The 27,996-nt window shown below is 43.9% G+C and overlaps 1 protein-coding gene and 1 long non-coding RNA gene across 3 annotated transcripts; both read right to left on the bottom strand.

Moving 5' to 3' along the window:
- Window positions 1-524: 524 nt before the first annotated feature.
- On the bottom strand, window positions 525-1,500 carry SOX2 (SRY-box transcription factor 2). The gene is given in 2 exon segments (XM_021692555.1): window positions 525-725; window positions 727-1,500. Coding segments are annotated over 2 exon segments (969 nt in total). The 5' UTR covers window positions 1,495-1,500.
- A 2,557-nt stretch (window positions 1,501-4,057) lies between these two features.
- LOC110582584 lies at window positions 4,058-27,370 on the bottom strand. Of its 2 annotated transcripts, none has more exons than XR_002480456.1 (3): window positions 23,265-23,277; window positions 13,904-14,189; window positions 4,058-4,200 (listed from the first exon to the last, which is right to left on the bottom strand). It is a non-coding gene; the product is annotated as an uncharacterized LOC110582584 (long non-coding RNA). The 2 variants fall into 2 exon arrangements; XR_002480455.1 differs by lacking the exons at window positions 4,058-4,200; window positions 23,265-23,277 and adding exons at window positions 7,488-7,595; window positions 27,281-27,370.
- Window positions 27,371-27,996: the final 626 nt, after the last annotated feature.

The raw sequence follows: 27,996 nt of genomic DNA on the forward strand, positions 1-27,996 counted from the left end.
TTCTCAGCTTATAAACAATGGACATTTTGATTGCCATGTTTATCTCGATAAATACTGTACAAAAGTTGCTTGCAAATATTAAAACATTTTTTTCGTCGCTTGGAGACTAGCTCTAAATATTATTGGTAAAGACTTTTGCAAACTTTCTGCAAAGCTCCTACCGTATCACTAGAACTTTTAAAAAGTTTTGCGTAGTTTTCTTTCCTCCAGATCTATACAAGGTCCATTCCCTCGCCCTCCCCACCCCACCCCCCTGGTTTTCTCTGTACAAAAATAGTCCCCCAAAAAGAAGTCCAGGATCTCTCATAAAAGTTTTCTCGTCGGCATCGCGGTTTTTGCTTGAGTGTGGATGGGATTGGTGTTCTCTTTCGCAGCTGTCATTTGCTGCGGGTGATGACTTTTTTTTTTTTTTTTTTGAGCGTACCGGGTTTTTCTCCATGCTGTTTCTTACTCTCCTCCCATTTCCCTCGCTTTTCTTTGAAAATTTCTCTCCCCCCCCCCCCCTCTAGTTCACTGTCCGGCCCTCACATGTGCGAGAGGGGCAGTGTGCCGTTAATGGCCGTGCCGGGCACCGGGCCGCTCTGGTAGTGCTGGGACATGTGAAGTCTGCTGGGGGCGGCGGGCTCCGGCACCTCGGCGCCGGGGAGGTACATGCTGATCATGTCCCGGAGGTCCCCGGCCTGGCAGGGCGCCCTGGAGTGGGAGGAAGAGGTAACCACGGGGGGGGCTGGAGCTGGCCTCGGACTTGACCACCGAGCCCATGGAGCCAAGCGCCATGCCAGGGGTGCCCTGCTGCGAGTAGGACATGCTGTAGGTGGGCGAGCCGTTCATGTAGGTCTGCGAGCTGGTCATGGAGTTGTACTGCAGTGCGCTCACGTCGTAGCGGTGCATGGGCTGCATCTGCGCGGCGCCGTGTGCGTTGAGGCCCGGGTGCTGCGGGTAGCCCAGCTGGTCCTGCATCATGCTGTAGCTGCCGTTGCTCCAGCCGTTCATGTGCGCGTAGCTGTCCATGCGCTGGTTCACGCCCGCGCCGAGACCGGCGCCCACCCCGACCCCGCTCGCCATGCTGTTGCCGCCCGGGGCCAGCAGCCCGCCGGGCAGCGTGTACTTATCCTTCTTCATGAGCGTCTTGGTTTTCCGCCGGGGCCGGTATTTATAATCCGGGTGCTCCTTCATGTGCAGCGCTCGCAGCCGCTTGGCCTCGTCGATGAACGGCCGCTTCTCCGTCTCCGACAAAAGTTTCCACTCGGCGCCCAGGCGCTTGCTGATCTCCGAGTTGTGCATCTTGGGGTTCTCCTGGGCCATCTTGCGCCGCTGTCCGCGGGACCACACCATGAAGGCGTTCATGGGGCGCTTGACGCGGTCCGGGCTGTTCTTCTGGTTGCCGCCCGCCGCCGCCGCGGTGGAGTTGCCGCCGCCGCCGCCGCCGCCGCCGCCCCCCGAAGTTTGCTGCGGGCCCGGCGGCTTCAGCTCCGTCTCCATCATGTTGTACATGCGGGCGCTGTACGCGGGCCCGGCCCGCCGGCGGCCGCCGACCCTCGGCCCGGCCGGGACTTTGGGGGGCCCGCGGGCGGGGGGAGAGGAGGAGGGGAGGCGGGCGGGGGTGTCGGGAGCGCAGGGCTCCGCGAGAAAAATCAGGCGAAGAATAATTTGGGGGAAGAAAAGAGAGAGAGAAGCAAACTGGAATCAGGATCAAAAAAAGCGCTTCCCTCCTCTTCTGGCCGATCCTGCCGCCGCCGATGATTGTTATTATTATTTTTTGGAAAGGCTTAAGCCTGGGGCTCAAACTTCTCTCCCTTTCTTTCTCTCTCCTCTTCTTTCTCTCAGTCCTAGTCTTAAAGAGGCAGCAAACTACTTTCCCCCTTTTGCAAACACTCTCTTCTCTGCCTTGACAACTCCTGATACTTTTTTGAACAAGTTAATAGACAACCATCCATGTGATGGGGGCTGTCAGGGAATAAATGGGTTTCCAGCGACCAATCAGCGCGCAGCGGCTCCTCCACTCGAGCCCAGCCTCGCCGCCGGGTTTTGCATGAAAGGGGGCGGGGCCTGCCGCGCCGCAGGCCGCGCGGGGGAGGCAAGGGGAGGAGGGGGAAGGAAGGAGGGAGGGGGAGGCGGCTCCCACAGCCAGCCTGCCAGCCACTGAGAAACCTTTGTATCCCCTCTCGCAGCAACAGGTCACCCCACACGCCTTTTCGAAGGAAGTGGGTAAACAGCACTAAGACTACGATTTTTTTTCTTCTTCAAACTTAGTATTGATTTACTTTTTGGTGCGGGCCGCTGAGTTGAGGAAGGGGCGCGAGAAGCCGCTAAGGTGGTGGGGTGGGGCAGGGCAGAGTTGGGTGGTTCAGGGCGACTGTCCTACTAGTATTTCAGGAAGCAGGCGGTGCAGGAGTTGGTGTGTCATTGTTCTCTCGCTCCTCCGCACGCTTCTCCCCAACTCCAGCCTCTCCGGTGCTTCTCCTTAACGTCGCTCTTCCCCTCGCCCCTCTTCCTCCACAGGTGCCGGCACTGGCTCACCCCTTTCTCACACAGTCCCAACAAGAAGTTAGGAGCGAAAGCTCTGTCCTCAAAACCCTCCTTGCTGCCACGCAGTTTGCTCTGTTTTAAGCATAAATCCTGCTTGGACTATGCGGCCGACTCTACACTTAAGGGGAGGCCGGGCCTGGGGAAGCTGCGGCGAGCCGGCTCTTCCCTGCCCAGCTCAGCTCGGGCCGGGACACCATAGCTTGTCCCCTTACCCCCAGCCACGTCGCCCACCATCTTTCTCCATTCAGTCGATGGAGAGAGGATGCCGCCACTCTCGTCCTCTCTCCCCATTCTCCCCCTGAGCCTCCCCCAAAGCAGGATTTCAGTTGGGCCGGTTTCAAAAGGAGGCTGGGGGAAGAAAAAGATCCACAGAAGCAGCTCAGAAGCGCAGGCTACCGAGCAGCGTAACGTCAACTTCCTGGCATCCCACGGCACAGTATGGAGGTGGCATTTGGGCCGCACTCACAAACTCCCTCCCACGCAGAGTTCCCAGGACTCGAGCAGAACCAGCCCTGCCATTCCCCTTGTGACTTGTACTGTGGTGGCCGCTCTGCCCGCGCCGCCCGGGTCTGGGGCAGCGCTCGGAGGGGGCGCCAGGCCTGGGAGGCGGGTGTGGTGCTCCCCAGGCACAGGTGCAGGCGGTGCAGGCAGGAAGAAGACGGCCAGGACTGGTTATGGGGGGAGCCCAGCAAGGCCGAGGCTGGAGGAGGATGGGATGGAGGCGGGGGTAGGGGCTCAGGAATCCTGCCCGCCCAGGACCCAAGAGGGTAATTTTAGCCGCTCTCCCATTGTCCTGACGTAAAGATTTCAATAGGTAGGCGCTCAATGCGGAGAGCAATGGCAGCACGTCCGTTACAAATAGGTAGTTTTGTTTCTCTTGTTGTCGCTACACGGAGTCAAACAAAGCCCCGTCTAAGTTTCCTTCCACTCTCTTGTTGGGATCTTTGTGGCTAAAATGCACTTGACTACAAAGGGTGGGGGTGGGGGGTGGGGGAAAAAAAAAACCTGATGCCATTTCTTTTTTATAAAGGGCTTAAACCATCAGGGTTACTTATTTTCTTTCTTCTGTAACACTCTCTCCGCCCCCTCCTCCCCTGATCTATCTACCCTTACTCACCCTAAGAAAATGTACTGAATAGTATCTGTCGGCCACGTTCCATTTATTATCTTTACAAAACTTTGCATTGTTTTGTTCCTTACTAACCTTCTTCCCATAACCATCACCACCCCCCTCCAACTTCTCCAATCCCTGCCCTCCCAGGCTTTTCTGTTCCTGTCCAACTCAAAATAAGTATGCTCACTGCAAAGCCAGAAAAGTTGAGAAAAACAATCCTTTTCTTTATAAATTATTATTTCCAATCAGCCGCCCCTCCCCCATCAGTTTCTTCTTTTTCTCCAAGTTATGGTTTGTTTTAGTTCTCGGGAACCCGGGAAGAGTGAGACTGCCCTCCTCGAAACGGATAAATATATGGCACTCTTCAAAACAAAATAATGTCTTCTGTTTATTAAGCTAAAAACAGACATGGACATGAGGAAGGAGAAAAGGTTAGAGGCTCAGAAGACAACACGGCAGCCACAGGCTGGCTTTTCAGCGCGTCTGGTTTCAGGGATGTAGCTGGTGCGCCCCCTACTGGTAGATTCGCTTTTCCATGACTACAGTTTTGCTTTTACCTTTAAAAGGTGTTTGGAAATAATTAAAGGAAAAAAAAATGAGGGGAATGGGAGGAAGATCCAACTAATTACACATAATCTAAACAAAAGAAAAGTTAACATATCATATAAGCCATGGAACCAAATCATAAGAATCAGATTTAATTTGCTTAACTTAGAAATGTACATATAACCTCCAGATAAGTAGGAGGTTAAACTATGGGAAAAAATAGGTACAAATTATGAGATTCAACATATGAATGAATTGTGATTGTCCAGATGCCACGAAGGGCAGACCAAGCATTCACTTCATGATTGTGTATGCATTGGTCTGTGCTTAGTAGCATTATTCCGAAAACTTTAAAAAAGCTTATGGATAATTAAGTCTGAAGAAAAATAACCCAAGGGGTTGATGTGGATAATGGTGGAGTATATGTATTAAAATAAATATTTTAATAACGAATGGTTACAGTAGCAAATTTTTTAATCTCCCTCTCTCTCAAGGGGTAGTAGGAAGAGGCACAAATTTTTCCTTGGGATAATATATAAAAGCTTTTATACATTCTCAGATGCCTGTTTGTGCCCGAACTCTATAATAATGCATTTAAGAGGTTAAAGGGGCTGGCTAGGTCTTTTGTTAATTGCTTTTATCATATAAATAAGCTATGGAAATACATTACAATTGTGTTATCATTGGTTGCATTTATTTACAGCTTTATTTTAATTAAGCCTGCTGTACTTATCAAGGCAATAAACTAACTGTGGCTGGCATTTATGCATAATAATGTGCTATGAAAATAAGATTAAAGAAGATGGTGATAGCAGAAACAATTTTCTCATTAGATTTTTTAGAACATATGCATTAAAAAAAATCAGATCACCGGCCACTCTATTTCAATCCGGCACTATCACTGGCCCCAAATATAATAATAACTTTAATAATCACAATAGATGATAGAAGCAGCACAGTTTTAGGTTTATAACAGATGGCTACAGTACTAATAACAATGCACCATTGACTACTAGGGAATCAAAATAAGACTTGGAAGAGGGTGCTTCATCCTTCAAGAATTTAAAAATGTTGCCATTGGCACAATGTATGAAAATTTAAAGTGCTTAATCTAAAGGAAGTATAACATTTCCCTTTCATGGGCAGCAAAAAGCTGCATCCTTTTAGAGCAAGATTAGAAATTAGGAACAAAAATGCTTAACTCCTAGGATATTCTGATTTAATTTTGCTCTATTATATAGGCCCTAGCCAAAAACCCTTAACTGATTAAGTGTAGCTCAGTTTTATCTTTTGCACTGGTATTTCTCTCCTAAACTCCCCTCATCCCTCCCCAAGTATTATATCTGAAGCCAACTAACAATTTTGTGGAGATAGGGGACTGTAGACTTATTTTTTCTTCTTAGTGGCAAATAGAGGTTTAACTTGCAGTAATTAGGTGAGAACTAGCCAAGCATCTTACTATTATGATGCTTGTTAAAAAACGCTTCTTTTCTGCATCTGCATTTGAGTGTGTTCCCCTCCTCTCTTAATCTTCTTATGGAAATGAAGGCAAACGGCAGGGAACCTGCAGAGTCTTGGAGAATGTCCTTGTTAACTGGAATTTCTCAGCATTGCTAATTAGCAGAGTTTGACGACCACCAGTATTGGGGGGAAAGCTCTGTTTAACCACTCACAAACCATTCCGAGGAAGAGCAGACTAATTTTATTTTGTAATTAAAATCTGAAAAGGGCCCTATTTGACAGTTAGGGCTATGAGAGTTTTATCTCCCCGTGAAATAATTACTGCCTTGATAACTCAATTTTCTGAAAAATGTCAACTGTGGGCTCCAAAAGTTTTAATTTCATTACGTAAGGAAAAAAAGAGAAAAACAGAAGAAAACGTACAGAAAGGCTTTCTAATTCTGGAAGTGGTTAAATATATTAAGAGCCAGATTTGGCCAAATGAAGGGGTTTTTTTTTCTCCCTTTTTTGTTATGTTTCCTCCGGATCCTAACCTTCCAGCCTTCTCCACTGAAAGCGCCCACAGCAGTGACCATACTGCGGTAAAAGAGACCATATCAGTGATGTGGTAAGAGGCACATAAACTAAAGAGAAGAAGTACGGCAACCCAAGAAAAGTTTCTGATTTTAAAAGCCAAAAATAAAATTCCAACGTGTAGGACAAAGCTGGTGCAATCTGGTAAGATGAAATTTTATTGATATTTATCCCCTAACACAAGAAAACTGAGAACTATAGAGTAAGGAGACTGGTATAAGCCAATTAAAAAAAAAAAGTTTCCTTCTTCCCCCTAAATTGCAAAAAAAGTTCCTCAATCACTCCAAATTGGAGCATGCCACAAGACTTCTAGAATGATTAACACCTGATTCTTCAAGATACATGAAACAAACACAGATAAATGAAGGTAAAGAAAGGCATTCAAGAATTTCTTTTCCTTACAAAAGCATCACATATTTTCCAAAATTATATGAAGCTGGAAAAAGTTAGGATATTGAAAGTAAGAGCAAAAATTAGAATAGAATTGTGCTGTTATCAAACTTCACTTGCTTTAGACTGTGAAGGATCCCTCACAAGATCCTAGAGGGGATATTGCAATCTTTATAAAGCAATTTTCAAAATGATAGAAAGTCTTTCGTCTACATTTCCTCCATTTTCTTCCTATTGCCAAACTTGTCAGATTTTGGAAGTGTGAAAGATTATTGACAGGAACTATAATAAATGTTTCTAGATGACACAAAGAGCAAGCATATATCTCTATCCCTTTTTATTTAGTAAGACATAGATATGCATATGGATGCATGGTAGATTGGCAATTTAAAATTGCTTAATTATATTTTTTTCTTCTTGTCTGTCCCTTCAGCACCTTGCCTTTAATTTCCAGAAGTGGTATTACACATAACAAATGAACAAGGGGATAACAAATGCTATTTCAGTCCAGACCCAATTTCACCAAATAATTTCACTCAAGAGCTGTAAGGACCCTTGAAACCTAAGGAATGCAGAGCTGCTCTGAATTCAGCTCCTTTTTATACTCACTCTCTTTCATCTGATTCCCACTGATGAAATAAATACATTTTAAAAAGAATTCAATGATATAAAGAAAACCTAATATATTTCCCCCTTACTTCAAATTATAGCAACAAAAATAATATATAATCACTTGTGTATGTCTTCAGGGCTATATATAACAATCATCATATTGCTTCTAGTATTACAAATATATGTACCTCCTTCATATATTCCAGCTCAAATATTTCCTGGAAAAAAGGATTCACATTTCACAATTTCATTTCCATTTCTGAACTATCAAGCAGTTTTAACATAAGATCTGTCTCTGCACTGCAGCTGTTGTCCAGGGAAAAATGCAGTGTGCCCATTAAATGATCTAATTATTTTAAATAGAAATTCCCTTAAAAAAAAAAAAGACAAACTGAAAATTGAAAGAGCCTCCTACCAGTGGTTTTCAGTTACCCTGAAAAGAAATGAGACTATGATTTTGATTTTAATACTCAGAAGAAAGGAATGAAAAACGAAAACAAAACCAGGCAAACAGAGCACCAGGAACTGCAAGTGGGCCAACAAACCCATGGCCCTTTCACACCTCTAAATCATTGCTTGGGAGTCTAAATACATATCTCCCTGATTGACCACACTATCTTATGCAACTAATCAGACCAAAGGAACAGGGTTTCCTTAGAACCTGAATTTTCCAGTGACTAGGACTGTTACCTTGATTTTAGGAAAAAGACGATTGTTTTAAATTCTCCAAACTGTGATTATTTCCTTTAGTTGTGACCACAACTTTTGTGGGAAAAACAAACCTAAAGCTTCCTTAAGATTTCGCTAGAGCATATTTAGTGGCTCATGAATGACACCCCCGTGCATGCCAGGCTGATCACTCACTGCACCGGCAATCCACCAACGGGGGAGAACATCTCTCCCTTAGTCTGGCTCCTTCCAAACTGCTGAAGTGGGATTTCATCTTCTTTCTTCTGGAGATCTCATGGTGCACACTGCTTCTGTGTTACTTCAAGTTCCCTTTCCAGAAGTACAACCAGACATAACACAAACTCAAAAAGTGACAACGCTCAACTACCTCAGAAGGCAGAGGTGTTTGGCACCTCAAAAAGCAAGTTGGGGAAAGAAATTTGATCAGCTTTACATGTGTGAGGGACAAGAATACTATCAAAGGAAAAGGAAGAAAGTCTTTCACCTGTTTGTATGAAAAGAAGCTGAAAGCAAAGCATTTTTAAAAAAATCACCTACAGTCACCATCAGCCCTAAACAAAACTACTGCCCACTTTTTCTCAGAGCTGCGGCTATGGCTAGCCCTGGAAAGTGCTCTAAAGCAAAGTGTACGCCCATCCTGGGTGGCCTGGCATCCTCAAGGCCTCCCACTGATATCTGGAGCCCTCTCCCAAAAGCTCTTCTGGCCTCAAAAGAAATGTCTGAGAAGTCCGCCTTCCCAGGGGCCCACTTCTGCTCACCCTCCAGTGCCCCTTTCCAGCCCTGGCTCAGGTGGAATTGGGCTTCCAAACCCATCCCAGTGGAATTCTCAGATGGCTAGCCTGATAATCTTTAAAGGCTCCTTCAGAGCTGGGGCTCTGACTTTTATCTCCCCTCCCAACCTTCTTCCCTTTTTGTAGGCTCTCCCCATTCCTTTTCCCTCCCGCCCCACCCCCCCTCCTTAATTTGAAGATCATTGAACGATAGGCTGTAATGAGTCCTTCAGAAACTGTTATGATCTACAGTGACAATCTCTGCACCTAATTCACAGATTATTGACAAGCACCGTGGGCTCAGTGGTGTCAAGTTGTACTTGTGGTGTCAACACCCTTCAGCAACCCACATAGCAGCTGGGCCCTGGATTAGGACCCAGATTCTGCCAGAGCTTATCGGCCTGTTGAGTGGTAGAGAGATGAGTATCTGTCTATATCTCAGCTCCCTCAAGCCAGGCTGGGCTTTCTCCCTGGCGCCTTGTCTGTCTCAGGGTTGGGTCAAGGGAACGATAAAGGCTCTTCAAAGCTTAAAAACAAAGCAAAAGAGGACATTTAATAAATGAGGGCTCATCCTTGAACCTTGGTCTTAATAATCAATCAGTCATCAATCATCTTCTCCACCCCCAAATAGTTACCAAACTCCAAGCCACATACCTCGACTTTCATAGTGAGGCTTGGGTTCATCAGGAAGGGCTTGAGGTATGGAGGGGAGAGGGGAGAGGGAACTTGGCACAGACTCAGTGGGCCCAAGCTAGCACGGCCCATCCTCCAGGATTGCCCTCTGAATGGGGCAAGATTGACTACTTGTAAAGCAGGGCGCTCAGCCAAGAGGCACATTTGGACGCTGAGACAAGAGACCCCAAATGCCCGCTCCACCCCTAAAGGGCTCTTTGCTGCTGCAGAAAAACACGGCCCGTTGCCAGCCGGGTGGTTTTGCCTGCTTCTAAGGAGTCAGTCACTCGCTGCCCCCTCCCCAGTCCCCAAAGATGGAAGGGCTGCCTTCCCGCTGGCCAGCAGTGGGGCGTGGGATTCCGGCAGGGGCTGAGGCCGCCTGAAACCACAGAAATGACACTGCGCTGGGAAAGCTGGGTGGCATTCCCAGGCCTAGGCCACCCACTTCTTTAGTTCTCTTTCATAAACTAGGGGTTGCGCTTTCTCCCTGGGCCTGGGAAGTTGGGGACACACAGCCCGCCTGCAGCCAGGTGCGGCTCCGCCCCCACCCCCCAGGTTGGGACCCCCGGTGGCGGAACGGGGTCGACATCTCCGGGGCACTGGTATTGCAAATTCGACATCACTTCCGAATAGCAGGCATGTATCCCCTTTCGCGGGTCGCCTCCAAGATTCTGCTGGCTTTGGCCTCCCCACGCCACCGGCAGCCTTGGACCGCGGCTGTCACGCACCGTTTGTTGGCGCTGGTTCCAAAACTGGCCCGGACTTAATACTTCGGTAACGGGGACTCGGTTTTTTTGTTTATTTTGGGGTTTTTAAATTTTGTTTTGTTTTGCTTTTTGGTAAAGCAAAGGGTGGGGTTGCCTGTAGCAGGGAATCCCGCTTGCCCGTCATTTCGATAGGATTCCGGGTAAAAACTGATCAAAGCCTTGATTCTTTTCCTGCCACGGTATCCAAAGTCATTTATTGAGAAACACAAGCCGAGATTCGATTCTGGAATCAGATGGAGAAGACATCTCTCATCGCACTGAACACCAATTCCCCTGAAAACACAATCTCGGACCCGCTGATTTGGGCAGGTGGGAGGAATAAACGTAAGATCAACTTAAACTTGCGTAGCCACAGTATTAAATATTTTAAAAAGTAATTCTGTTATGAAAATTAATCTGGTTTCCTTCATAGGGAAATTTTTAAAAAGCAACCTCTTAACTTCTTAAGGTTTTTATCTACAAGTTAAAATTGTGAGTACATCCCTGAAGATCAAAATCATAAAACACCTTGTTGAGGTCATGTGTTCATTTAACACTGGAATTGTTTCAATTTGATTTTAAACACCTAAACAAACCCATATTTTCCCATCATTTTACATTCAGAGGATCTGTCATTTTTATAGTTTATCTTTCTGAAAGAGTTCAAAGTGTACTTTTACCCTTACTTGCTCACCAAAGAAAAAGCCAAACTTCTTTCTTATGTAGACAGGTACTTTTGGAAGTGTAAAAATACTCCTCTTCTCCTAGGATAATTTGGATTCCTGGTCATTGAAAATGCTGAATTTCAAAAGAAAATACTCTACCATTGGCACACCTTCCCTGAAATCCTATGGCTGAGATGCTGAGATAAAAGAAGAAAGGTGTCAGGCACCTGTTTCTTAAAAAATATCTGGACTTTAACCGCCATCCCGGAAAGGAAAAGTTTGATCAAGATTGGTTTGGGGGATGGGAAACATTCAAAGCAGAGACTGGCCTCTTAATTACACTCTGAAAATAAACAAAAAATGAGCAAGTTATTTCGTTTACTCAGGGACTCAGTTACAATTCTTGAAGGACCTCGGAGGGCATTCAAGATGCTGCTGACAACGTTAAAACAGCAAGCAGCAGCATCTTCTGTTTTGTTTTATTTTATTTTTTAACGTGGACAGAATGGGAGAAGTAATTTGCTTGGTTTTCCACTGCTACCGAAGAAAGTTCTCTCTCTCTCTCTCTTTTAATCATGCTTCTCTACCTGTTTTACTATCTCAGAATCTAAAAAGAGTCCCAAACCCAAAAGGGGGTAGGGGGTGACTGGGATGTGAGGAGAAGGAATAGGTTAGTCTTTATTTTTTATTGAATTAAAATTGTATCATCTCCTTTTTATTTTTTATTGAATTAAATTATATTACCTTTCAAGGATATAAAAACTTGTTTCCTCGCCTCATCTCCTTTTTGGAGGGTAATAAAGAGTTTTATCTAACCCCAGAGCAAGGTTCTCGCGATTTCCAGGACTGGCGCTGTGCATCTCCTACTGTGTCCAACAGGGGGCGCTGGTCACGAACCTGCGCCGCGGCTCAGCGCCGCTTCACATCTGAGCCGGGTTCCAGCCCCGGAAGGCGAGAGCCGCTCGCGGGGTCGAGTACAGAGCTTTAGTCTTCGTGGATAAAAAGAGATTAAAGGCTAAATTCTTTTTTTGGGTGTGTGTGTGTGGGGGGGAGGGTTATCAATTTTAACCAACTACGAAAATGTAGAGCTTTTTATCCTTTGATGTTCTTATAAAGAAACTCCTATTGGTTGAGGAATTACACGGTTTCTGAGCCAACACTGCAGCTACAGTGTGGGGGAAATTATTTAATTAAAAATATATTTTTCCATCTGTTCACATGATCTTTTTAGAAGTACTTAAAAAGCTGACACTGATCCCTTTGGCCTGTTAACCCTGCCCTAAGTTTCAAATACTTTAGCTATTTCGAAGGCCCTGCTATTAATTTGAAGGGGAAAAATAAGAGACCCAAATATTTAAATCCCCCCCTAAACATTTACTGTTCTGCATCCTCCCCCTTTTTTCCCTGAAACAGTGGCTTTTGTGTGATTGACATATTTCACAACTGCCGATGCTGCAGGTATAAATGACAAGAAGCGGCTCTAAAAAAAATCTGATGTTGGACTACATAACACCCATGTATAAGATGAAATCTAAATAATATTGTAATCCACCCACCCCCCACCCTAACTTAAAAAAAAAAAAAACCTTCACCTGTATTTAAATAGCGTGTCTTTAATTACAGCAGTTGGGGATGCATGAGGCTGAAATGAAATTAGCAGTCATTACCAGTTCTTTAACTCTGTGGTGCTTTTGATCAGCACTAAATTAGCTTTCCAGTCCTAACAAAGACTCTACAGCAAGCAGTGGGCTGTAAATAAGACAGCACGACCTGCCCTCAACACCTTTTCTCTTGTCAATCATAGCTCTATCATTCAGCCCAAGATTAACCTTTATCTACCAAATTAAAAAAAAAAAAAAAGAACGAAAGAAAGAAGAAAAAGAAAAAAGAAAAAGGAGGCGGGAAGGAAAGCCCCCTGACCACCACATATCACAATAACAGAGGTTCCTAAGAGGCCCCTTTAAATTGTATTCTAATGAGCTTGTGTCAGAATCTGCAATTTCCAAATCATCCCCCCCACCAGCCCCCAAGACCTCTTCAGTATATTAGAAGAGTCAGAATGCTGTTCAGGTAGGAAAGGAATCCCTTTCTCCGAATTACAATTGGGCATGGGCCACCCTCCATAGGTCAATCTGCCAATAGCCTCTCCTCCTCTATTAGTCTAACAAAATTTTGGGAGAGGAGACGTTTGAGGAGAAAACATTGATAATTTTAAAGCATATACATAAGTTTCTGGGATGAAAACAGTCAATTTACTCCACTAATAGTCTCTAGTTTCTAAGCCTGCAGAGAAAAACCACCACCACCACCAACAAAAACCCAGCTGCTTTTCCCAGTACTGAATTAAGAAAGTAAAACATTGGTTCAGATTGCCATTAGAGGGCGCCAGAGAGCAAGTCCCATCACCTCTCGCACAACTTCCCACAGAAGCCCTCCTAGCTTCCAGCTCCGCCATGCTCTGTGATTCCTTCTCTCAGGTAATATTTCCTGCTTATCCTGTCCTCTTGTATCTCTAGCCCCCTCAGTGTCAATCTCTATAAAGAATGAGGTATTGCCATGTCCCTTTCCTTCTCTTTTTTCACACCCCCCCCCCCCCCCCCCCCCCCCCCCACAATAGTAAGACGCCAGATGAAATAGTAGCAACCCCTTAATGATATGTACCTTTGGGCTCAAATCACTCTTTCCATTCTATGTAACCCTGGTCTGGAGAAGGATTTTTTTTGTAGGGATGAGCTGCTAGAATTTGACATTTTTAAGATGGAAGCCTGAAATGTTCATTTCTGCATTTCTCTCTGGGGGCTCACGGATTTCTTCATTTTCAAAAAGGAACACATACACCCTTGCAAGGCAACTGATTATGTTCAGCACTAAAACTGTTCAGAAGAGAATAAAATAATGTCTTCATTTCTGCATTTATTAAAGAAATCAAAATTAGCATTTAATTCCAAAAGTTAACGCTTTCAGACTTAAACCTGCCTGTGTTAAATGCCTGCCACACAGGGTGTATTACCAGATCTCTTAAAGGTCAAAAGAAAAAAAAAAAATAGAATGAGAGGGGAAGAAAGGGAGTGGGGGGGGTGGGCGGAGAGGAGTGAGCTAGCAGTGAATGTCAAAGTTGGGTTGCAAGCTACTTACATGTCCATGCCAGATCAGGGTGTTGTCTTGTAGCAGTTTGATTGGCAGGTAAAAAAGCGAAAGAACGTGAGGGCTTCCTGAGCCTCTTGTCAGCCCAAGCTTGATCACTTCTCACCGGACAGAACGAGTTGAAGGAGCTTGCAATTCCCCTCTCGTCCTCCATCCAAGGCACCGTGAATCCATTTCGGCTTTTCTTCCCCCCAGTCTCTCCATCAGCCTCCTGCCTTCACCCGCTTCGCCTTGCACCAGCCTCCAAGACCTAGCCTAGCTTTGCCACTGCAATCCCCTGCAACAAGAAAAATCGTTTATGGCTTAAAACCCCAAATGGCTGATTTTTTAAAAGAGAGAGAGAGAGAGGGAGAGGGAGAGAGAGAGGAGTGAGAGGGTGAGGGGGAGAGAGGGGGAGCGAGAAGAATGCACCCAGAGAACAACAAAAAAGTCAGTTATCCTAACACTGCTCTATCCCCCCACCGTACAGAAGAAGAATAAAAAAAAAAAGCTTTATGTTTTTTCAGTGGGTATTCAAAGATAATTTGATGCCATTGTTTCTGCTACAGATGGTTCTTTTAAATACAATAACACGGCTCTTTGTGCAGGCTACCCACAATAAAAATCGAAAGCGTTCCCCTGAATAACCATTTTGTTCTCTCTTGTATGGGGCCAACAAAAGATGCCGTGAGGTAATGGGTTCTGTTTATTGAAGCCATAGAATAGGGGTTTGATAAAGATTTTTTTAAAGCAGAAGACCTTGCAAGGTCGGGCTGATCTCTTCATATTTTTTTATTAAAATATTTGTCCAATAGATTATTCCTTGGTGCAGCTGCAGGTTTCCTCCTCAATTTTTAATCAGCCCAAACATCTGTCTCTTTGAGGAGGCTTTAAAAAAAATCTGCAATTGTATCAATGGTGCAGTAACCTTATCAAATCCTGAGTTTTTAGGCTCAGTGCAGGCAAAGGCAATGGAGTTTCAATTCCATTTGGGGTGGGGTGAGATGGGCTTGGGGGAGAGGAGACACAACAACCCCAGACGGAGCGACTGAAGAAAATGAGGCTTTCCTCCCAACCCCCTCCCCACACCCCTGTTGACCATGCACAACTTGCATGAGTCAGACACAGATTACTGAGTACTTGAGGTATCTCTCCTGATCTCTGCAAGCTCCCACCCCTGCGTGCATGTCGGACGGGGGGCTAGGCATGTTTTCTTACCATGCTTGCCTTCTCCTCTGGCTAGATCTCCAACCCTGAAAACCTAGGATGGGAGCCCAGGGGGAGGAGTGGAACAAGCTAAAGGCTAGTCTCTAGCACCCAAAGGGTCCCATTCTTGGCTCTCTTTCATTCACTGTTAGCTAGCTTTGACTCATTGACTGCTATCCTGCCAGGGTACTGGTGGCCACAGCCCGCCTGTTACAGCGCCCCATCCCCTCAGGCTTGTTCTTACAGCCACCCTGCTTCCTCCCCGGTTCCATTCGGAGCCTCTGCCTCTCCTAGGCGGGCAAGCCCTGCCACCTAGACCTAGCTGAGGTCAGTATCAACTTTGAGAGAGCCTCAAACCCTTAGGCAATGAGGGCACTGCAGGGGGAGATGGCTAGGTGTGTCTACCTTTCTATAGGAATTAATGTCAGGGCTCTCCAGGCCTCCAATAGCCCAGAGTGACAGTAATCCACTTTCATGACTTGGGCTCTGTGTGTTGTCACTTGTAGCAAGACAATAGTCTGGGAAAATGGCTTTAATCATAAAAACAAGTTTTCATTGGGTTCTCTTACTCTGCCCTTCGCCCCATTTAGTCTTCCTTTTCTTCCCACAAGCCAGTCAAAATAAAAGAAAGATAAACGCTCAAATGAATCTCTTGACAAAACGACCTTCGCTTCTACTTTCCCTCCTGGAAACAATAATGTTATTGGTTTACATCTGGTCTTGAAGTCATCTAATAAGGGATTCTTGGGGACTATTACTTAGACACCTGTTAACAGCCTTCCCTATGAAACTTGAAAAACAAACGCAAAAGAAAGGGGGGCAGAAAATTAAACAAATGTTCACATGGTTGTTCCTCAATAATTCATTTTATATGTCAGGGCAAACACCTTAATATGAGTTTGAGAAGAATGAAAGGGCAATACCAAAAAAGTTATGCACACCCCAACACTCTCTAAATCAAGAAAAGTGTGTTTGTATAAGTAAGAGTCAGTGTGTTGGGGAGGGGAAATGAAGAGTGTGAATCAAGAGCCACCTTTAATAGAACAGGCTAAGGAGTGTGTACCTGTGACTTCTGGCATGGAATGAAAGGTAGGGAGCATTATGCAAAACTGAAAGTCAATAGTAGAAACACTTCTTCCAACTAAAGGAGTGGGAGAGGGCAAATGTAAATATTTAATCCAGTGTTCATAACTTTGCACTAAAAAAGTAATCCACTGAAATAACCTGGAATGATCTCTTCCTGCTTCCCTTGTCATAGTTTTTTCTGAACATCAAAACTTATAAAAGATGCCCCAATCTGATATAAAGCTATGTTTCTTTTTTCTTTCTTTCTTTCTTTTTTTTTAATGAACTAAAAGAAGAATTGGAATTGCTGTCCTCTTTCCACTGAGGGAGGGGCTTGGAGCTGAATCTAAGTCTGTAAGACAGGAAGGCATCAGTGAGTAGCCTAAGGTGGCTAAAGGTGAGTAAACCTCACACATTTTATCAGTTAAATCCATTCAATCCCAGCCATAAGGAAGTTTAAAATCTCTCAAATGACCTCATTTTCTTGTGAAGGATCAGGAAGATCGTTTTGTAGGCAAGTTCCCTAAAGTTGTCTCAAATGCTGGAATGCAGTGACATTCTATCTGACATGGGGGAAGCCTCAGCCTTGAACTAAAAAAAAAAAAAAAAAAGTAATGTGTTAAGGTGAAGGGCCAAAGGGACAAACTGTCTTGGTAGGTGAGGGAATCCAGAACGAGGCCTCTGCAAATGGAAAACTGCTTTTAAAATAAACTTTCTGTATCCAGAAACTAAGCTGACCGGTCGGCTCCTTTTCTCAGAGCAAACACACACTACCAAAACGATTCTAAGTTGTGGAAACGGCTTTCTAATGAGGTTGGGGAGTCCGTGTGAACTGAGTTATGGGCGTTTATAGGTGGCTCTGAATTGGAAACTTTACTACTGAGACGTGCTTTGGGGCCAAAGCAGCGCTCTCCAATTCTACAAGCCCGAAGCTGTCCTGGGGAGATGTGGGGTTTTACCCCAGACTCCTAGACTGGGATGCCGGTGAGTGAGTGGCATTCAGCACGAACGACTCAGATTGAGGAAGGATGGAAGGGAGGGCGGGAGGGCGGGAGGAAGGAAAGATGGAAGGAAAAGAGAAAGGGAAAGGAAAGGTAGAAAGGACATAAAAAAGAGGATTTATGCGAACTAATGGCAGAGAGGATTAGCAAGAGGGGCAACCGGGACCTGGTTTTAAATTGGCGAGTGCTGCTTGTAAGGAAACCCTGTACGCACGATCAGGGTCTAGATGTTCCAGCGACCCAATGGCCATACACATCACGACTTTCACAGAGATGGCATAGTGTCATGCGTTAGCCACCAGCTACCGTGCAAGCTACAGCTTCCTTCTCCCCAAGCAATCAATCATCCACTAACTGGCCGCTCTACCCTCTCGCACGTGGAAGTCAGTCGGACCGGGACGGCTCCCCCGCCCCGCCCCGGACCCTCCGCCTGGCTCGGGTTCTGCGGTCTCGGCCTCCCGGCGCGGGCTCTCCCGGGGCCCGGTGGCGCGGGGCGGACGGCGGGCCAGCAGTTTCTCCCCTGCACCCGCCAGCGGGGCTCCACAGGAGCGGCCGCGCCAGGTCGGAGCGGGCGGCTGCTTCCCCCATCTGTGCAGGCTTATAACGGCGAGTGCTATTAAATATACCACGGGACTAGGAACGTGTTGCTCCTCTCAACTCGCCCACCTCGATGCCATTATTCACTTGCGCCGCCACTTGATGCACACTACAAAATGGGCAGCGCCGCCAGGCAGACGTCTCTGCCGGACACGACCCGGGGAAGGACGTGGTTTGATGCCAGCTCTGCAGATTCTAAGCTCTAACCCAAGAGAGCGAGCGCGCGTATCAAGGACTGGAAGCCTTATTTTTCAAAGCCTCTGGAATAAGCTTCTAGTCGGAGCCTCGCCCTTCTGTCCCCCCACCCCCACCCCCCATCGGTCCTTTCCGTGGTCAGGGAAACCCGAGGGGCACCTGGGGCTGAGGGGGAACGAAGGAGCCTTCTCAGACCCCGCGGACTTTCTCGGTTTTCTGGGCCCTGCGGGATGGGTCAGCCTTGACCTATTTCGCTCGCGTTGGTAAGCGGAGGCTCGGCCGGCGGGCCGCCGCGGGTTCCCGTGAGCCCGGGAGGAGCCGCGCCCCCATCGGCCCGCAGGCCCTCGCGCGCCGCCCCATTTCCCGCGCTCTCCGCCCAGTGTTTCCGCGCGACTCTGTTCCGGGCCCGCGAGGCCTGCATCACCCGGCCCGGCCCGGAGAGGGAAGGTTAAGGCCCCTTCACCGACGGACGGGCGGCGCCGGCCGAGTGAGTGGAAGCCTGGGTCCTCGGGGCCGCCTGCAGGCCCGGGCTTTCCAGGCCGCCCTTCCCCACGGGCCTCGCGGGCCTCTGGGCTGCTCCGAGGCGCGGGCCGGCGGGTGGGCGGGCAAGGTCCCCCGGACGCGAGGCTCAAATGTCTAAGTGACGTTGGCAATCGCTGTTCCTTCGCGGGAGCGCACAGCGTGGCCAGTGTGGTTTGTTCTCTAGTGCGTCGCGTGTAGAAACGCGAGCTCCGGAGAGTCCTGGGAGCGCTGGGAGGCGTGCATCTCCCCGAGGCCTGGACATTGGTCACCTCGGGGCTCCGGGGACGGAAAGTCGGGAACCAAGCTCGCGCCAACCCGGCAGCGGCGCAGACGCGCCCTTTCGGAGGAGGGCGGCCCCCAGGCCCGCCAGCCCGACCTGGAAAACCCAGGTGGCAAAGGTGGGAGTGCGGGCTCCAAGGTGGCCTGCTTTCCTAGTGGCCAAATACTCAGCAGGGTCTTCCTTCCTCCCCGCGGGAAAACTTCTGAACTCTCTCAGGTTCCCTCAGCCTTTGTTTCATGCTAAGACAGACACTGGGGTCTAGAAAGAGGTGTGCTTTTATAGCTAAGAGGAATGTTGGAGGAGCGAGTAGAAAGGCCTATGGGGCGCATTCATCAATAACGTCTTTTAAATTTGCTCGTTATAGGGGTGCTTGGCTCAATGGGAAGAGCGTGAGACTCTTGATCTCGGGGGTCATGGGTTCTAGCCCCACGTTGGGTGTCGCGATTACTGAAAAAAAAATGAATAACATTAAAAAAAAATAAAAATTCTTGTTATATGTGAAATGAAGTTATACAAGCAATCACATGTTTTGTGTTTATGTTAACAATATTAATTTTAAAATGTTAAATATTTAAAATATACCACGCATTTTGTGACCTTTTTTCCCCCCCAATTTCTTACTTTACCAATAATTCAGAGTTTCAATAAATGGAAATTTTTGTCTCTAGGCTCTCAGCCTCTGAGTAACAGGGTAATGGAGTAAGGGGAAGGGACCATGGGATCTTTGCTTTTGTCTCTCTGGCATATCTTTACCAGTACCATACTCCTGAAATTGTTTCTTGCATCAACCTAAGATAAATTAACTTGCATTTTGGATAAAATAGTGTCATTTGCTGGACTTCAAGAATAACCTAAACTGGGGATATTTTCCAAATGTACACCTTATACAATATTGTAACTACCAGTACACCTTTGGATTTGATAGGCTTATATTTGAACCAAAATTCACATAGGGTAGCCCCATAAGCACACTTGCAGACCCAGGGCAAAAGCTGCATGTATATAAAAGTTTGAAAAAGTATCCCAAAGTGTGGTGATTATTCTTTGTTCCTCTATTTCAGAGGCCCAAGAATAGGCAGTTGGTCTGGGTGGCCTATGGTATATTCTTAGAGTAAATATTGCGATGAATTTTGGGAGAAAAGGAGCATAGCACTTAGGGTTTTGACTGTGGAAGGGAGTTAATGATCCCAGGAAAATGATTTTGGGCAGAATTTCTATTTACACCTCTCCTTCCAAGCCCTTCTCCTATCATTCTCCCTTCACCCTTGAAGAAAAGAGCAACATTCTATTTGCTTGAGGGTAAAGAGAGGAAAGGAACTAACCGTTAGTGAGCATCTGTTATTTATCAGATATTTTCTCTTATCTGATTCTCATAATAATCCTATAAGATTGGAACTATTACCTCCTTCCCCCGCATTTTTTTTTTTTTAACAGAGTAAGGGAAGATCCAGCTGGGTTAAATATCTATGGTTACACAGCTGGGAAATAGTAGATCTGGGTTTCAAATCTAAGTCTATAATTCTAAAACCCAGGCCAGTCTTTAGAATCTGGTGGACAGAGTCCAAATGGACTCCAGCAAGCATCATTGGGTTACTGACTATTGTGGGTACAGTAGGAAATTGGTTGTGAATAGTATGTGGTCTTGTCTTTTTCTTCTTTCCCTTCTCTGGATGGCAGCCTCTTAATTCTGGCTCTCCTTAGGATCTTTTGGCTATGAAGAGATTGACTTGAGGCAGGGGTTATAAAAGTCTAGGTCTTTTTCTGTGCCATACTCAAGTTGGACCAAGAGTGTAAACTCAATTTTCTGAAGCTACATCTCAGCTGGCATCAGGTTTAAGGCTACCCATAGGCTGGCTTGAGCAAGGTAATGATTTCATGAGGACAGACTCATATAGGTCAAACTAAGTATCACTCTTAAAACCCCAGCCTCAGCAACCAAAAGGGTGGGAGGGAAATATAGTAATAACGGAACACATGCCTGCTAATTAACCTTATTAACAACTGCAAACCAGGGAACATTTATATTTTTATTTTCTCAGAAAGGCAATTAAATTTTTTGCCTTCTAGTAACTACCTTTCCCCTCCAGATAATCACCTATATCAAAACCACCCTTTAAAAGGTCAGTAGAAATTATTTTTAAGACATTCAAATATAAAAAAAGTATTGTTATTTTAATAGGCACTGTGGATAGTTTAATTTGTATCTTGTATTAAATTAAACATATGGTGAACAGGGTATAATAGATTTTCTGTAATTTAGCTGCCAATGTGGCAAGAGCAGCCAGTTACTCTCACCAGCAGACTTGTCAGTGGTTTGTTTACTAGCTTATTTGAATTAAAATAAAGCTTCGCTTCTGCTGACTGCACATCATTATCTATGAGACCATAATCCTGCTAGCAAATCCTATATCTTCCAGAACTGGCTCTTTTGTTTGGGATTACTGAGAGCTTAGCCTATAACAAAGAGGAATAAGGCATCCCTCTCATCCTCATAATTAAGTGTGGGGACTAATTTAGAAACAAACCCAGAAAGATGTACTATTTGGAGTTATATTTCTATACAGAAGGAGGAGAAACAGGATAGGCCAAACACCCGATTGTTAACAGAATGTTTAAACTATTAAGCAAGTGTACTACAGGAATCCAGCTTGTTAAAATTAAGAGCAATAGCAAATAAGGCATTGATGGCCTTTGCACGGGGCAGTAATTCTGTATGAAGGATCTGAAGGTATGTTTGGGAAGAGGAAGTATTAGGGTGTCAAGTAGGAAAAGATGTGCTGTATGCTATGTGAATGCCATTTATTTTGTTCTTCCATCATTCTAATAGACCACACAATTAATAGTTATTGTTACGAGCAGAGTTATTAAAAGGCTAAACAAAAATAGCTAAAATAAAAATAACACTTTTTATGCACTAGAAAAATATAACTCATTAGAAATTGTTAACATTTACTTCCAAGGTGAATAAAATTTAGCAAAAAGAAAAGAATGGATGATTTTTCTTTGCTCTTTCCATTTACACAAAATAAACTCACTTTCCATATGCTCAAAGCAAATCTTCGTGACTTCTGGCAACCCAATTCTATCTATGTTTAAGGAGAGAATTTCACAACTAGGATGTATATAAAAAACAGCTTTTACAATGCACAATCCATATATAAACTGATGCCTGTTTGTTAAAGAAGAGGGAAAACACAAGGGTTGATTTATCAATGTCTTTAACAGTAATTGTCACAGATGGGAATTCTGAGGACCTCTGTGAAACCAAACCAGACCCTGGTGAATTATAAAGCAGGTCCTTAGACTTTAAAAAAACATTTAGGCAAAGTGACAGTTCAGAACATCTGTTAGCCTTCTGTCTGAGTATAAACTAGATGTCATGGAGTGCACAGCTGTAGGCATTTTAGGCTTTTTTGCCAACATCTGTCACAGCAGTACAATAATATAGGTAATTATCAACACCTTATATAAACTGTTTGCTATTTTAATTTTTAGAAAGAGTAAAATTAGTGTTACAGTCCTTGGCAAAAACAATTGAGATGAATAGAATCATTTTTCTCTCAAAGATGAATAAACAATCTGATAATTCTTTGAAAACACACATTTTAAATATTTTCTGCAGCCAATATTGGTATTTTACTAAGCAAAAATTCTAAGTGATTTTTTTTTTTTAAGTAAAGGCAAAAGTACAAGTAAAATAAGAGGAAAGGTAGAAAGAGGCCATAATTTGCGATTCAGAGCAACCAAAGATGATGTTTTGTGATAAAAATATAAAATTTATTAATACCCCACAATTGTGGCATTAACTGATTCCATATTCATAAAGATTAAAAATTCATTTTATAATGTCAGTACCGCAAAGTCTGTAGTAATGAATCATAAAAATTTGTCTTCCTCTTCTCTCCTTGCTCTTCTCAGTCCTAGAAATTTGCAGAGAAATGGCATATAAAACTGTAATTCACATCCTGCCATCTAAAGTTAATTTGAAAAGGGTCAGCACATCATATAAACCCAAGGATCCTTCATTATTTTAGTGCCACCTGGTTATGGACCATCTACAGTGCTCATCCTAAGATACTGGGCATTATTGTCTCATATCTGATTCCCTTGACCTATCCTATAGTTGTTTTTCAGTTTAAAGAACTCGAAGCAGCAAGACTATATTCCAAAGCACCTGTTCTGAGGAAGATGCCAGTCAATAATGTCTTATTGAAAGACCAGGCCCAGCTAGAGGAAATAAAGGAATTGAGCTCCAGTTGGATTTCATCATCTAAACATGCAATGTAATCTTAACCAATTCATTACACACTCCTTTTGTTTCCACTACAAAAGGGATGTTACCTTTGTCAGAGGTTGTAATTCCAGTATGTTCAAGCAAAGACAAGGGAGAAATTGAAAAACTGCTATCAATTCTACCCATACCCAGGAAGAACTGTAGGGTCAGAAGGTCATTATCACTGTCCCTTATACAGTTTAGACTAGACCACAGAAAGCTAAAGTTCCACACTGCAACAGAAAGGTATAATAAAGGGGATGCACACAAAAATACTGCATGAGAATAGGAGTAGGAAATCATATTCTTTTTTTTTTAAAGATTTTTTTTTACTTGTCAGAGAGAGAGAGAGCGAGAGAGAGCGCACAAGCAGGGGGTAGGTGGGCAGGCAGAGGGAGAAGCAGGCTCCCGAGCAAGGAGCCTGATGTGGGACTCGAACCCAGGACCCCGAGACCACAACCTGAGCCAAAGGCAGATGCTTAACTGACTGAGCCACCCAGGTGTCCCAGGAAATCATATTCTTGAACACATTTGATTTAGCACATGAAGAATCAAATGAAGTGAATCTCTATTTGGGCAATAGTTGTGGATGCTTAAAATTATACTTTCTTAGGACAATCTTGCGGAGAAGGGAGATTTTATTACCGGGAGGTCACCATGGCAAAAAAAAAAAAAAAAAAATTGAGTCACAAATGTCAGTATTCATAATCTAAAGGTTTAGAAAGAGTTGGATGAGAAAGAGAAGGAGGAAGTAAATATGGATATAAAATGGATATAAAAGGCAGACAAGTTGGCCCAAAAGGAAGGATTAAAAATGAAAGGGACTAAAGAAAGAGAAAAACGTGATAGACAGTGACAGAGAATAAGGCTGTGGGGACTACAGGGAGGAGCAACAGAGGATATTGATTACCAAATGGAGTATTAGGGACCAAATAACAATTTAGGGCCTGTGAGTGTTAGTACTTCCTAATGAGAGTGATCAGCTGTTAAGAAATGGGTCTTGGAAAGAGAAACATTTAAAAATAATAGCTCAGTACTATGGTTCTGAAGTCTGTTAAAGTGGGTTCATTTGAGATTTCTCAATGCCATATTTCCTTACCAGTGAGGGGAAAGCAATGTATTTTGACATCTAGAAAAGGGGGGAAAAAAAGAGAAAGTAATCCACTTCCCAAACACCTTGAAAAATATTTTTAATGATGAATTTGACTCCTTAGGGGCATTAGTTTTTCCATCTGGATTTAAATGTTTGGAACAGAATAATAGCACAAGGATATCTGCAATATCAGCTTCAAAAGTGATGAGACTAACAGTCTTCACTACAGTGGTGATTTATAAGGAGAGACATACTATTTCAAAGTTTATATTGTGAATATAAAGGCAGATTTGTGTATAAATATCCCTCTTTGATTACCTGCACACCTTGATTGATAGGAATAATACTTTGTTAGGGTCCATTTCCTATGTTGAAAATCATTTCCTAGAAGGCCGAGCTAGCTCTGATCAACCCCCTGGAAGAGACACAGTTTGCAGTTAGCATGCTCTCATCTTCGTCCCTCTATTGTGCTCGGGCCTCTCCCCGCTTTGCCCACTGCCCTCATCTTCCTTCATTAAGTATCTTAATCCAGGCTGATGTTCCCTAGGTAGTGTCCCAGGATTGCTCCATTTTTTGCTTTTCAAAATCTGAAACAAATGGCTAATAAATGGATTCACCGTAATGTACTAATGACTGATAATAATAATGTGTTCTTTCATAAAAGTTACCAGCTCTATGCCAAAAGCTCTTTGAAGGGAGGTGGGGCACACATCTTGGTCATTTTGTATCCCCTGTATCGCCCAACAAAGTGCCTTCCTCATGATAAATATACATTAACTTGTAAATGAATATTTGCTGAGTGTTATGTTTTTCTTCCTAAATCTAGTGTGTGCTCACTGAGAGTATTTATATTTTTTATTTTAAAATTGTATGTATTTACTTTTTAAGTTCCTAGCTAGAGAGATACAGTGGTCAAGCTGTATTAGTCCTTAAAACTGATATTTCGTTTTCCTTATTGATGTTTGTTACAAGCACGTGAAAGGGAAATTTAAAAGAAAAATGTAATTTATAATACTACTACTCTAACACCATAATAAATAACTTAAATTTTCTATATTCCTTTCTAATCTTTGGCTCATAAATACTTAAACATTATATTTGTTGTACACATATTTTTGGATCTTTATGTTTATTTAATGTTACCGTGTTTTTGTTTTTCTTTAAACATTTTTTTAAAAAGATTTTATTTATTTATTTGACAGAGAGAGACACAGTGAGAGAGGGAACACAAGCAGGGGGAGTGGGAGAGGAAGAAGCAGGCTTCCCTTGGAGCGGGGAGCCCGATGTGGGGCTCGATCCCAGGACCCTGGGATCATGACCTGAGCCGAAGGCAGACGCCCAATGACTGAGCCACCCAGGCAACCCAATGTTACTGTGTTTTGAAAGTGAATTTGTCATTAAGGGACAAAGACTTACTCTAAATATTCAAATCTCTAATGGTAGAATTATAGACCCCCCGCCCCCAAAGTCTGAAAAGATATTTCTGGATTGGGGAAACTTTTGCAGTGCTCTCTTAAGGCCAGTGTTTCTGAAGGTAGCTAATCTTTTATGTTCTAAATCATAGGATCTTCTATTTTAGAAAAAGAAATTGGAAGCATAGGATTTTAGGGATGTAAAGCAGGTCTTAGAGAAAAAAAAGATCCAAAATGAGATTTAATAGTAGGCACTAACTTCCATTTTGACTGTCAATAACTGAAGGCATTTATCTGTCTTTCTCAGAGTCTATCTAGAAAAAATGTCTCGGATCTGAGTTTTTCTATCCTTATTCCAAATATATATATCATAAAAGAGTTTGGTCAAAAGGGCTTGGATGTGTAGGTCACAGTCACCAATGTAAAGAAAAATCTAATTAATTTTCCTGTTAACAATCAACTCAGTCACTATCCCACTTGCAGGAACCCAAAGCCCTTTAGAGAAGAAACACTGGACTATTTTGTTCATCACAAGATCATAGTGAACACTTTCAAGTATCACATAATTAGTATTTTTATCCCTATGAGTCAAAAGGATTTGGGAGAACTGCCACAATGTGGAGTTTAGTCTTGAATGTCCATTATCAGCAAATGGAGTGATAGAATAATGTGATAAACTAGTTTATTGGAAATATACACTTTACTGCACTTCATTTCTCTTCTTTCCCCTACTCTGTTAGGACCTTACTATCTGCTGTGGTACTTACATATTCAAGGCAAGTAGTGATCCACTTGCCTGAGACACACACTCACACACACACACAGAGACACACACACACGTATGCGGGCTCGCCCCTTGACACCCAATTGTAGGAGGCTGATTCATTGTGCTGTGCAGTGTAATCCGCCATTTCTTATTCAAGTAGGATGGCATCTAGAGTATTTTTCTTTCCTAACATGAAACTAAAATCTTACAAGGCCACCGCCAATATGTAATATTATCGGTCTAAACACAGAAGGAGATTGCTTCCCTTTTAAAGAAGGTTAGAGTTCAGAGGATCATAGAGCAAGACCCTCTGGAATTTTCTCTTATAACTCAGCTTGTCCTGAAGGGACCAGAAAATCAGGCCACAGCCCAGACAGAGAAAATTGTGCTACAGAGAAAATGCAGAGCTGATTCTCATCTTGCACCTGCAGAATCTGCTGTCAGCTGTTCAATTCTAAGTTCTGTGGCTTTTCTTGATTCCTGCCTGTTGGCTGGCTAATTTATTAACTCCTTAATAGCTGCAGCAAAGACCACATAGGCAAATATTTATGGGATCAAGAAAAACACCAGAATGAAAGGGTGATTGAGCAGGCTGACTGAATTTTGTGTTGACTTCACTAATCATTGCTGAGAGTTGTCTCAACAGCTGCATGCAGCAGGCCAGAGTGACATCTCAAAATTCAGCCTTGACTTCCTAGCCTGGCTCCCATTCATTCCACCTTCAACAGCCAGCTAGCCGTTCAGTACACCATCCTCATTTTAGGTTGCAGGCAAAAAGCCAACAAAAATATGGTCACGTTTAAAAGCCTTTTAAGCAGTGAGCACCTCCTTCCTTTCCCAATTGTTCCCTGCTTTTTCACATTCCTAGTTAATAGGTTTTTAAAGCAGTTTCCCCAACTCTTTTCCTGCCACATACTGTCTGGCCTGGCATCTCTGCAGCAAAAGGCTGTTCTTCAAGAGGCTTTTAAATCCATTGTACCTCTTTGTGCCTTTCAACTGCTAACTCTTCAGGTATGGGCTGTGTTTCTTGCTTAGCATATTTTGCATGTTCCAAGCCATTCACAGCAACAATGGCAAGAATGAGGATAAAAATAAAAATAATAAATACAGTCATTTTAAGTGGAGTTTAGGGCCATGTCTGCAGTTTCTATTTGCTCACGGCAGTCCACAGACCTCCAACAAGAGGAACATTTTCAGGAAGTGTGCAATTCTGAGTTGAAATATAAATAAAGGTTTCTTTCTTTCTTTCTTTCTTTTTTTTGATAATTAAACTTCCCTAGAGTCTTGAGGCTTTGCTATGTTGAAACATGGATATACTATACACTAGGCTGTTTGAAAATCCTCTCCCCACCCACCTCGTTTTTATTAGTCGAACAAGGTTAAGAAAAGATGCAAATGGTGAGCATTAGAAAGCTTGAATATTGAGAGCTGGTAAAGTTTTAACGGACTGTAGTTACATTTTTCATCTAACAAATACTGTCTGCTCTGTGCCAGGAATTGTGCTTAGGCAGTAGATGTAAAGATGAATAGGAAATAGTCCTTGTCGTCGAAGAGGCTCATGGTCTAGTGAGGAGAAAGCCAAGTAAATAAACAATCAACTACATATGTATTTTGAGAAATAATGCTTTGTGGCTTTGCTTGAAATTAAAATGACTTTTTGGTGCAGAAATGAGAAATCTAAGGTAGGTAACTATG

The sequence above is a fragment of the Neomonachus schauinslandi genome, chromosome 1, assembly GCF_002201575.2.
Source record: "Neomonachus schauinslandi chromosome 1, ASM220157v2, whole genome shotgun sequence".
Classification (NCBI taxonomy): Eukaryota; Metazoa; Chordata; class Mammalia; order Carnivora; family Phocidae; genus Neomonachus; species Neomonachus schauinslandi.